At 41.9% G+C, this 12,097-nt stretch overlaps 1 protein-coding gene across 1 annotated transcript in view; it reads left to right on the top strand.

Moving 5' to 3' along the window:
• The window catches only part of Shoc1 (shortage in chiasmata 1), a 74,870-nt gene that overhangs the window by 54,472 nt on the left and 8,301 nt on the right, over positions 1 to 12,097 (top strand). Inside the window, exons 22-23 of the mRNA XM_055611611.1 lie at positions 2,330 to 2,451; positions 7,595 to 7,688. Of these exons, the coding sequence (XP_055467586.1) occupies positions 2,330 to 2,451; positions 7,595 to 7,688 (216 nt within the window). The remainder of the gene's footprint in view (positions 1 to 2,329; positions 2,452 to 7,594; positions 7,689 to 12,097) is intronic.

Below are 12,097 nucleotides of genomic sequence, written 5' to 3'. Positions count from 1 at the left end.
AGGGAGGGGGATCTCACAGTGACCAGCCCTAAGCACATGGCCAAGACTGTGGGTGGGAAGTCCTGCAACGGCCTCCTGCTCAAAGTGAACCAGATCGGCTCTGTGACCAAATCTCTTCAGCCGTGTAAGCTGGCCCAGTCCAGTGGCTGGGGTGTCATGGTGTCCCTTCGCTCTGGGGACACGGAGGACACTTTTATCACTGATCTGGTGGTGGGGCTCTGCCCTGGGCAGATGAAGACGGGTGCCTCTCGCCAATCTGAGCGCCTGGCCAAGTATAACCAGCTCCTTAAGACTGAGGAAGAGCGGGGCAGCAAGACCAACTTTGCTGGCAGGTCCTTCAGGAACAGTAAAGTGTGGGCTGCAGATCCCTGGAGCCACCAGCTACTTCCATCCTCCTTGTCCCTGATGTCATCAAGGCCAGCTAATGCTTGTCCTTTCCATGTCACCACTTCCTTAGAAGTCATGCCTGACTACCTGGAGCCCTGCTGGAAACCCCAGCTTTGTAGTCATGTGATTGGTCCAAATCATTGTTCCTGTCACCTCACTTCCCAGCTAGTGTCTGGAGTCCTCGTGACTCCAGTGTAATCTCTAGGGTGGCCACAGGTCAGACCCCCAATGTTTCTACATACAAAATAAAAGCCACAGTAACCATGAGAAGAAAAAAAAAAAAAAACCTTTAGTGTACACAAAGGCCTGAGTGTGATCATCAGCTATGAAATAAAGTGAGACAAAGAAAACCAAAAACCACCACCCTCCTTCACATAAGCTGGATAGTTTGTTCTTTGTTTTTGTTTTTTTACTTTATGTGTACATGTGTGTTTATGTGCACCACGTGGTCACAGGTGCTCAAGGAGCCAGAGGGCATTGGATCCCCTGTAGTTGGAATTACTGACAATTATAATCTGAAGAATCTGAGTTCTGGGAACTGAATGAATCTACACTCTCTATAAGAGTAGTAATTGATCTTACTTGCTGAGCCATCTTTCCAGTCCCAAGAAAGTATATTAATTGATGGTAACAAATGCAGAATTTCCTCTAAGGCAAATAGGGATTGCTTCAGATTGTTTTTTTAAAGAGAGAGGCAGAGACAGAGACAGAAAAAGAATCTCCAAAAATACCCAGAATTTGGACCTGCCTCCTCACCTGTAACACTACTATCCAGCTGGCACATTACCTATACAACTGTGAGACTCACGGACTCACAGGTCCCTTAAAATGCAGACTTTGGGACATAAGATGTATACATTTTTGGAATATTCTTGTTTGATTGAAGTTTCAAAGAAATGGAGTTCAGAAATCAGGTTTGATAATACAGAATATAAATTATTGGTAAATGTGGTGAGATGCAGTCTAATTTGATGAGCAAAAATTACAATATAAGAATGATATAAGCCAGGCATGGTGGTACACACCTTCAAACCCAACACTCAGAGAGGCAGAGGCAGGCAGATTTCTGTGAGTTAGAGGGCAGACTGATCTACAAAACAAGTCTGGAATAGCCAGGGCTACACATCTCAAAAAAAAAAAAAGAGTGACCTAATGAAAAAGTTTAAGTCCTGGATCTTTAAAGAGACTGTGTGTCCTTGAACATTTAAAGTTCTTAATTATTTGTTGACTTGTCTTAACCCACAGCCATAAAACTAGTGTTAGAAGAAGGACATGTCTTGAACTGCACACTTTTTCTAAATGCTATTTTAAAGGAAAAGAGGATCCGGACATTGAGGGGCCCAGGAAGTTTACTAAGCCTGCCCTTTCAAGTGTGCAGTGCAGGGCTCCAGGGCTTGAGCTGAGGCCACCATGCTTGCATGGCAAGCTTTTTCCAGTTGCACCATCAACATGTTATTCTATAGGTTTTAAAATGTCTTTTCTAAGCTGGGCGAAGTGGCGCACGCCTATGATTCCAGCACTCAGGGAGACAGAGGCAGGAAGATTGCTGTAAGTTAGGGCCAGCCTAGTTTACAAAGTCCAGGACAATCAGGGCTATACGGAGAAACCCTGTCTCGAAAAACCAACCTCCCACCCCCAAAATGTACTGTCTGTTGCCTTGGAGTACCAGATCCTAGTTCACAAAGAACTGCCCCAGCACAGGAGCACTGACTAAGCCACTTTATTCATACTTGGGGCTGTGGAAGACTCATGAAGCTCCCTGTTAGCACTGTCATCAGTTACGTTTTATGTCTACGGTAGCTCCCCGTTGTTGTGTGATTTTAATTTTACATGAAACTGGAAACCATACCCATGACTCTTATATTATCATTTATGTGCCATGGACTACTGATGTTTTTAACAATAGTCAACCTAACGTATCTTTTCATTTTCTTTATTATAGGACTTAGAAGAATTACATTATGAGAAGGCATCAGACAATATCATTATGAGATTAATGGCATTGTCATTCCAGTATAGCTGTTGTTGGATAATACTTTATTCCAAGGAAACATTAAATTCAGAGTAGGTAAACATTTCTTCATCTAAAGTCATGTTCATAGTCTTCGTAGTCAGTCCTCTATGCACGAATGTTCTTGTCAAGTCCCACTTACTCGTCTCGTGCACTTTTAGTGAGGGTTCTAGGGATGGAGGCATGAGTCTGGGCACAAACATTGTCCTGGACATTCTGTTTGGATCATCTCCTCCTGCTCTCATCTCATTAAGAGTTGTTATTTCAAGTGCTTTATTTCATTGTAATCCTGGGTTTCTTTGCTAAAAGATAAATCATTCTGAAACTACATCTAAAATCATGTTAATACACCAAATACGTAACTTCTTTCTGTCCTTATGTCCTTGAGGTTCTTAACCAAAACCCTGGAAAACACCATGTCCAGACAACGGCTTGAGTCATCACAGTATCTCTCCTTTCCTTTACTGATAAGCATAATAAAAGTTTCTCCTTTGCCCTCTGCCAGCTGGCTTTTCTCCCTGCCTCTGTACCAGTCTTTGTTTGTGGAGGTCACTGTCTCAAGAGCGTCAACAACACTTTTATCTTCACTGCTCTGAAGTGAAGGCTGTTGCCAGTGGTATGTCACTCCAAACTCTCCAGTTCCATGGCCCTCCAACATCTTTGATTGTGCCCTTTTCTAAGTACTTTTCCTGTCTTTATATCTTCTTTGTGTTACTCTCTAAATATATTTCTCATGAGTCCTCTCTCTTCTGTCCTATTCATTATACACTTTGCATGCTGCAGCTGTCATCAGTATCTATTGGTATATAATTACATTTCATCGGTATCTCTTGGTATATAATTACATTTCTTTCTGCAGCTGCAAGTCTCTTGGGGATTCCTGGCATAAATCTCTTAAGGTTTTTTTTTTTTTTTTTTTTTTTTGTGCAGGGGGGTGGTTTTTCAAGGCAAACTTTCTCTGTGTAGCCCTGGCTGTCCTGGAACTCAATCTGTAGACCAGACTGGCCTCAAACACAGAGATCTGCCTATCTCTGCCTCCTGAGTGCTGGGACTAAAGGTATATGCCACCATGCCCCACTAAATCTCTAATTCTTTATTTAATATTTCCACCCTCATATTCCTCCAACTCTCAAAGTTAACATGTTCAGATATTAACTGACTACATATCCTCTATCCCCTCCAAACCTGCATTTCTTCTTATCCATGCATTAGCAATTTTTTTACATTGCCTTCTATTCATTTATCCTGCATTTATATTACCTTAGCTTAGTCCTCACTATTTCATGTGGACTGTTTACACTACACATTTTCTATCTCCAGATAATTCTTAATGTTCCTTTAAGTGGTGTGTCATATACTCAGTTGATGCCCCTAAAACCAAGCTCTGATTATTCTACTCTTATGAAAAGCTTTTACTGAGGGCCTGGGAAGATAATTCAGTCAGAAAAGTGCTTGGCACAAGGATGTGAATTTGAACCTGAAGGCTTCAGTTCAAATCCCAGAGCCCATGTTGAAGAGGAAAATTTAGGCCTGGTGGTGTGCATTTTGTTTTGCTTTGTTGTTTTATGAGACAGGGTTTCTCTTGCAGCCTTGGCTCTCCTGAAACTCTCTCTGTAGACCAGGCTGGCCTTGAGCTCACATAGATCCTCCTGCCTCTGCCTCCCGAGTGCTGGGAGTAAAGGAGTACGCCACCAATGCCTGGTGGTGCACATTCTAATCCTGGTGTTGGGGAGGCAAAAACAGATGGATCCTTGGTGCTCATTGGCTAGCCAGCCCAGCCTAGTTGGCAAGTTCCAGGCCAATTACAGAACAGCACCTGAGAAATGACACTTGCGATGTTGATTTCTGGCTCTAAGCAGGGCTCAGTAGTGAACACCTTTAATCCCAGACAAAAGCAAGCAAGGCCTCTTTGGTCTACACAGCAAGTTCCAGACCAGCCACTACAGAGTACAATAGAAACCTGGCCCATATGTGTGAGGAGCTGGGAGTAGGACCCATCTGTGTCTGCAGGCTGCTTCTTCACTGCCTTCCAGGTTAGCCATGTGCTGTTTACTTTCACCAATTTCTCCTCTACTTCCTCAACTGTTTCCTATAGTGAAACTGCACTCAGTTGTTTAGGACTTGTCCCTAGGTACTGTGTTTTCTACTCCATCTTTTCTGAGAACTCCCTCATGCACACCTTTCCCTCCTGTGAACAGCTTTGCTTCTTCTCTTCTGTCTTGACTCTTTGGAGCACCTGTTCTAAAGCATAAGAGCACTACTTCCTTCTGATGGTGTTCAGAAGTTGTTCACTGAGTGAGTCATCTTTCCTACCAAATCACCAACCAGTTTGACTCACTTTTATCCCTGCGGTTCTACATCCCACCTCACAGTTGTTACACCCTTTTTAAAACTATTTTATTTGGGTTTCTAATGCCTCTTTCTCTCTTCTCCACCCCAGTCCCTTCCAACACCCCAACACCAGGTAGGAGAAAGGATTAGTGGGGAGAAGGCAGAGTTCTCTTAGCTGCTTCCTGCTGGTTAGGGTTGGCAGGTTCCTTGAGGCAAGTCCAATCTGCATTTTAGGAGTCTCCAACTTCTCATCCGACTGCATCAACAGCAGCAGAAGCGGCAGAAGAGAGCGCCATCAGCCTTCTTCTTGCTGGTCCCCTTCTCTTTCCGGGCTCTGGCCTCTATTCCTGCTCAGAGTCCTCAGAATTAAACCATCCGCAGCCGGCAAAGAGCCCCACGCGGAGCCCACATGAGGCAAATAGCCTGCTGCTGTGGACAGTCTGAATCAGTCCACATCCCACAACACAAAGCAGGCTTTACATGTTCTTTAAATTGGTTGTTAAAGAAGGTATCAATATATTTGACATTACCAGATGTAGTGGTGCACGCCTTTAATTCCAGCACTTAGGGAACAGAAGCAGGTGGATCTCTGAGTGTAAAGCCAGCCTGGTCTACAAAGCAAGCCCAAGACAGCCAAGGCCATACAGAGAAACCTTGTGTCGAAAAACCAGTATGTATGTATGTATGTATGTAATGTATGTGTGTGTATGTATATGTATATATGTACATATTTGACATATACATATATATTTGACATTGCCTGTGATTTCCTGACATTTTACTTTTTTTATTTGTTTGTTTTGCTTTTGTGTTTTTGATTTTTCAAGATAGGGTTTTTTTGTTTTGTTTTGTTTTTTTAATTACTGCCTCTGCTTCCTGAGTGCTGGGATTAAAGGCATGCACCATCACCACCACCTTGCTCTTTTTTTATGATGGGGGGACAATTTTTTTACACTCCTCTTATTTAGTAGTTTACCAAACTCTTTCTGTATAATTGCTATCTTGCGAGGACAGATACAGACTGGTATCTAAGAGTTAAAAACCTTGGATCTTAACTTCTTTTCTATTAGCAAACAGCCCCAGCAAGTTATTTAACATAGCTATCCCTTTCCACCTTAGCTACAGAGTTAAGAGCTGTGGTTCATGCTCTAACACCATCACTTTGAAGGTGAATAAGGCCTATGAAATACTTTAGGCTTCCTGCCTCCTTATAAATCATTGTAAGCCTCATCCAAAGGTTGCAGCTTTTTAGATAAATTACTTATTTGGAAGTTTTCTAAGGTTGTTTTTAGATTGCTGTTTTTATATAGTTTTGTGGTTCAGTTGAAATACAGCAGAGAATACCAGAAGAACCCTGTCATGTAATATTCTTAGATATCTTTATTTTTATCAGAATATGCAGTGTGATCATTTATTAATTATATGTCATAAATATAATTTTCAGAATTCCAAGATTCATAGTTCTGTATTATTAGATAATTGAAACCTTTAAGTAATATCTCAATAAGCTGACCAAATGAAAGAAAATGCAGAAGAAATGGTTTGAATTATTATAGTTATTCAGGCCGATAGTTCCTGTATAAGGAAGAGCATCAGCAGCCTTTGAGAACCTTTTGGTTTGATGTTTGCCGGAAAGAGGCATCATATAGTTGTACTTGCGGCTATGATTTATTACAGTCTAAGTTAACAACCTATAATGCAAAATTAGCAAGAAAAGAAATTCATTGGACAAAGCCCTGAGGAAGCTTCCAAGAGTCTTTTCCTAGTTTGCACACAGAGTACTTAATTTTCTCAGCAACTAGTTGTGGCAACACTTAAAAACCTTTATCCTGCCAGGAAGCTTATTAGAGACACATGACCAAGTTTAGCATGAGTCGGGGGTTCTGATGCTCAGAAGTTAAGAAAATGTTCAGCAGAACTCATATTGTTTGTAAGAACAGCCTGGGCACAGTAAGTTACTCTATTAAACTATTACTCTGCGGGACTAATTGGTCTGGGTGCTGTGTGATACCGTTCATGGGGAGAGGCAAACATGTTTACTCACCTGGACAGGGAACCAATGACCAAGTAGGGACACCACCGCAGCCAGCTTGGTGAGCCAGGGTTTGCTGGGTTACTCACAGGAGAGTGGGTGAAGGAAGCTCCCGGTTTCCAGCTTTCTGAGCTGTCACCCATGTTGGGGTGGGCTTGGGTGATGCAGCTGTCCTTGAGTCGTTTCTGTTCCTCTGAGTAACCCCTCACCCACAGTATGTAACCACAGTAAAACACATGGTGCCCCCAGCTGGACTTTGGTGGTTTCCTTACTGGTTCCCTGTCTGGAACAAGGAGACATTGGTTCACATCACCCCAGGAACAGTGTAAGAAGGAAGAAGAACAGAGGAAGAAGCTAACACGCAAGACAAAGCCAAGAAATGCCTACACATAACAATACTCGCCGTGGAGTCCTTAGTAATAAGACGGCACTCTCCTCACTGTTGCTTAGAATATGTAAAAAGAGCAGGTAAAGGTAGAAGTATCCACTCACAGGCCAACACTGACCTCTGACCTGGTCCATACTATCGAAAGGGGAATAGTGCCCATGAAAGGTGGTAAGGTCCTGCTACTTTGACCCAGAGATGGGGTAGTCTTTGTGTCTAACTTTAGTTCCTACAGTCATCCCTGGTGATAAGAATGGAGTGGGTCAGGTTTCCCTCCTCACCCCTCATCCTCTTCCATACACATCCTCTGCCTCCCCAGATTTAATAGCTTGGTTAAAGACAGGAGGTGGGAGTGTCTGTTCCAGAGAGGGGAGAGTAAGTGCAAGGAGAGGTGGGACATGCCTGAAACTAAATGTCTATTCAGTAAACATAACATCATTCTTCTTAGGTACCATCTTACAGAAAAGACACTTCATCACCTTGCACAGATCTATGCAGCTTTGGTTTCCTCTGCTCTTAAATCTGAAGAACTGGATGTAAAGGTATTTTTTCTATATATGTATAGTATTGTTCTAAACTAAAATTAGACTTGAACTCAAGTGTCTAGTGGAAGAAGTATTAGACAGACACAAATCCTTAAAAAACAATAAAGAGCAGGGTCAAGGGCTAGAGAGATGGCTAAGCAGTTAGGAAAAGTGTCTGCTCTTCCAGAAGTCCTGAGTTCAATTCCTGGTAACCACGTGGTGGCTCACAACCATCTATAATGTGAACTGATTCTGTCTTCTAGCATGCAGGCATAAATGCAGATAGAACACTCATATACATTAAATAAATAAATAAATAAATAAATAAATAAATAAATCTTTAAAAATTTACAATTAATTTACAATTTTTTAATTTACAATTTAAAAAGGAGCAGGGTCAAATGATTAAATACATTTACCTCTGCACTTCTGTATTAAAAGCTTTTATGTGTGTTTTACATTCATACACACATAAATACACACTAAATAAATAAATAAGCTTGAAATGGTGCACACCCCTGTAATCTCAGCAGTCAGGAGGGGGAGGCAGAAAGATCATGAGTTCAGAGCCAGTTAGGGAACTATACATAGTAAAACTGTGACATCCCTGTTCAGTGGCGTGGTCCACTTTGTATGGCTGCAGTGTCTCAGAAATAAGACCCTGCTTCTCTAAGTTCAGGCATCTGTCACTTCTCCTGCAGATCTTTAAAATGACTTCCTAACTGATTACATTTTTCTACCTTTTCCCTATTCCACCATATGCTGAGACCAATTCCACTGCTAAGATGCCGCTGTGAGAATCCACTCCCTAGACAGTATGCTTCTGAATGTGTGGACGCTCGTCTGTTCACGTCCGCATCCTGGGTACCCAGAAGGCTATTGAAAAGCACTCACTGAGAAGCTGTCTTGCTCACAAGCCTTCCATGTCTTTCATTCAGAATAGAGTCAAGTTCAGGTGCATTCCGAAGTTATCCCTACACACCCATACTTAGGCAATGAAGAGATGTCATCTGGCCTTCTCCCCAGGAGTGCTGCTGTCCATCTCTTGGAGTTAGATTTCAAACACTGTCTCTTTGAGGAAACCTGTCCCAGCCATCCCCCCTTGCACCTTACATCTTTGTTGTGGTGTGAGCTGTTTATTGTTGGTGTTTTTCTCTTGTTTTGTTTTTGTTTTTGAGACGTATGTCACTGTGTCCTGGCTGGCCTTGAACTCAGAGATCTACCTGCCTTTCAAATGCTGGGATCAAAGGTGTGCACCACTCTGAAAGCTAAGAACTAAGTCTTTTGTAAACCTGTGGCATCTAGCACAGTGCTTCATACAGAGAAAATATCTTTAACAAACATGTGCTAAGTAGAGTTAAGTCAAATCACAACCTGTTAAGAATATCAGGAAGTGATCTTTTTGAAAATTGCCATCTCATGATACATACTACACACAAAAGTAAAATTCTTAGAAACGTTACTTTTAAATAAATGAATGACAAACATAAATGTGGCTTATTTTCATACAAATGAGGATTCTCTGCTTGGTTAGCCTTTTCCCGGAATATGGTAAACAGTTATATGTAAATTTTTCCTATCAGTGAAGTTGCACAGTGTTCAGATACAGGGACACAGTCCAGAGAAGGTATGCCTGCAAGAAAGCATTGAGGAGAAAATAGGAGTAGCAAGCAATCATTCCAAACAAAAGTCTGCTTCTTGCCCAGATAAAAACTACTACAGATGGTTTTTAGGTCCATTCTAAAAGTAGTCCTGTTTTTTTATTTTATTTTATTTTTATTTATTTTTTGGTTTGGTTTGGGTAGGGTTGGGTTGGTTTGGGTTTGTTTGTTTGTTTGTTTGTGTTGCAAGTTATTTGATCCCATTGTGAACCCTGAGATTGTGAACTGTAAAAACCTGTCTTTCGTTCAGTATGGTTCAGCCCTAACACACACCTCTAATCCAAGAGCTTCCTGTACACAAGATTTAATAAAGTTTATACTAGGTCAAGAGTCAAGCAAAAAAAACAGAGACAGGGAGTAAACAGAAAGGAGGGACACTGAGTTGAAGGGTATTTATTAAGACAACTTGGACAAGAAGGAGCTCTTCAGCAACTTGGCCTTTAGCTTTTGGCCTTTTCCTCCTGGGCTGTCAGGTGAGCTTGCAGGCCTTTCCCTCATGAGCTAGCAGGCTTTGGGCTTTTTCCTCTGGAATGTGAGCTGAGTAGGAAGGTCACCTACTCAGCTTTCTCTGTCACTCTGAGCTAGCAGATTTTTTCCCCAGCATCTGGCTCCTGAGTCTTCATTGGTAAAAATCAAACAATTTGGGATTTTCTCTTTTTTTTATAATTTTTATTTTTTTATATTAATCACAGGTTATTTACTTTGTATCCCAGCCGTAGCCTCCTCCCTCATTCCCTCCCAATTCCACCCTCCCTCCCTCATCTCCTCCCTGCCCCTTTCCAAGTACACTGCTAGGGGAGGTCCACCTCCCCTTCCATCTGACCCTAGCATATCAGGTCTCATCAGTACTGGCTGCAATGTCCTCCTCTGTGGCCTAACAAGGCTGCTCCTCCCTTGGGAGTGGGGGGGGGTAGGTCAAAGAGCCAGCCATTGAGTTCATGTCAGAAATAGTCCCTGTTCCCCTTACTGGGGAACCCACTTGGATGCTGAGCTACCATGGCCTACATCCGAGCAGGGGTTCTAGGTTATATCCGTATATGGTCCTTGGTTGGAGAAACAGTCTCATGAAAGACCCGTGTGCCCTGATATATTTGGTCGTTGTGGAGCTCCTGTCCTTTCTAGGTCATACTAACTCCCCCTTCTTTCATATGATTCCCTGCACTCTGCCGAAGGTTTGGTTACGAGTCTCAGCATCTGCTTTGATACACTGCTAGGTAGAGTCTTTCAGAGGCTCTCTGTGATAGTCTCCTGTCCTGTTACTTGTTTTCTCCTACTTCCAATGTCCATCCCATTTGTCTTTCTGAGTGAGGATTGATCTCTTACATAGGGTCCTCCTTCTTGATTAGCTTCCTTGGGTGTACAGATTTTAGTATGTTTATCCTATCTTATAGGTCTAGTACCCACTTAAAAGTGAGTATATACCATGTGTGTCTTTCTGCTTCTGGGTTACCTCACTCAGGATGATCTTTTCTAGATCCCACCATTTGCCTGCAAATTTCATGGTTTCCTTGTTTTTAATTGCTGAATAGTATTCCATTGTGTAAATGTACCACAATTTCATTCACTTTAACAACATGTTTGTTTTTTAATGAACTTAGAGGTTTGTTATTACTCTGTCTTTCATATGCATAGGTATCTCACTGTTCTGACTTGGTGTCGTTATTAAAATAGGTCTGAGAAAGCTGGAGCTGGAGCTTGGTGGGTAGAGTGCTTGCCTAGTTTCCTAGTGCAGTGGGTTCAGTCTCCAGTACCACATAAAACTGGGCATGGCAGCACACACCTATAACACCACTGCACTTGGGAGGTGGGCAGGAGGATCAGAAATTCACCTACATATAAGCCATGTAGTCAAAAATAGCCTGGACTACATGAAACCCTGACTCAAAACCAGAAACCACCAGGAGCTCCTAAGCCCATGTGTATTACATTTTATGTATGTGTTAAGATGTATTGCTACTTTATTTAATTGCCATGAAGTAAAGGTGTGCTTAAACAGTATATTTCTACACTGTCCATATAAACCTAGGAAGAATCTTTTACAATATATGCACTCCAAAAAAGCATGTACTGACAATTTTGTACTTAATATTCTTAAAGAATAGCTATGTTCTTTAATTCTTAAAGAATTAGCTATGTTTATTTTGTGAAACTGTACCCTTTTATTGTGTGTAAAAGTAAAGCCTAAAGTGTTATGTACCCCAGGCACCTCAGCTCTATCTCCAGCCCTTGTCCGTCTCTTGAGTCCCCATCCTACCACAGGTTTTCACTTTCTTTCGCACATGGTTCTGGCTCTGTTGTGAACCTACCATCACCATCACAGGTGCAAGGAGTGAGTTTCGGGTGGTTGTGAGCCACCATGTGGGTGCTGGAAACTGCACCTTTAGAGCCATCCCGACCCTCAGAAACTACTTTTTAGAGTTAGCTCTCTCTATCTCATTCTCACACATACACATACACACACACACACACACACACACACACACACACACACACATACAATTTACAATTTTGGCAAAAGTATCTTAGAATCAAGTAAGCTAAGGTTAAATGAACAATTACCAACTAGAATGACTACTGAAAATCAAAACATTTTAAATTCATTTTTAGTTAATAATTTTTGAGAATATTATGTCTGCATAGAATGTATTTGACCATCTCCATCCCCCATTCTTCCCACTAAGCTCTGAAGTCCACTGTCACTCCTCCGGTTTCATAGCCCCTTCTTCTTCTTCTTCTTCTTCTTCTTCTTCTTCTTCTTCTTCTTCT

The sequence above is a fragment of the Psammomys obesus genome, unplaced genomic scaffold, assembly GCF_907164565.1.
Source record: "Psammomys obesus unplaced genomic scaffold, mPsaObe1.curated_primary_1811, whole genome shotgun sequence".
In the NCBI taxonomy this organism is placed as follows: Eukaryota; Metazoa; Chordata; class Mammalia; order Rodentia; family Muridae; genus Psammomys; species Psammomys obesus.
This window is presented reverse-complemented; position numbering and strand designations above follow the sequence as displayed.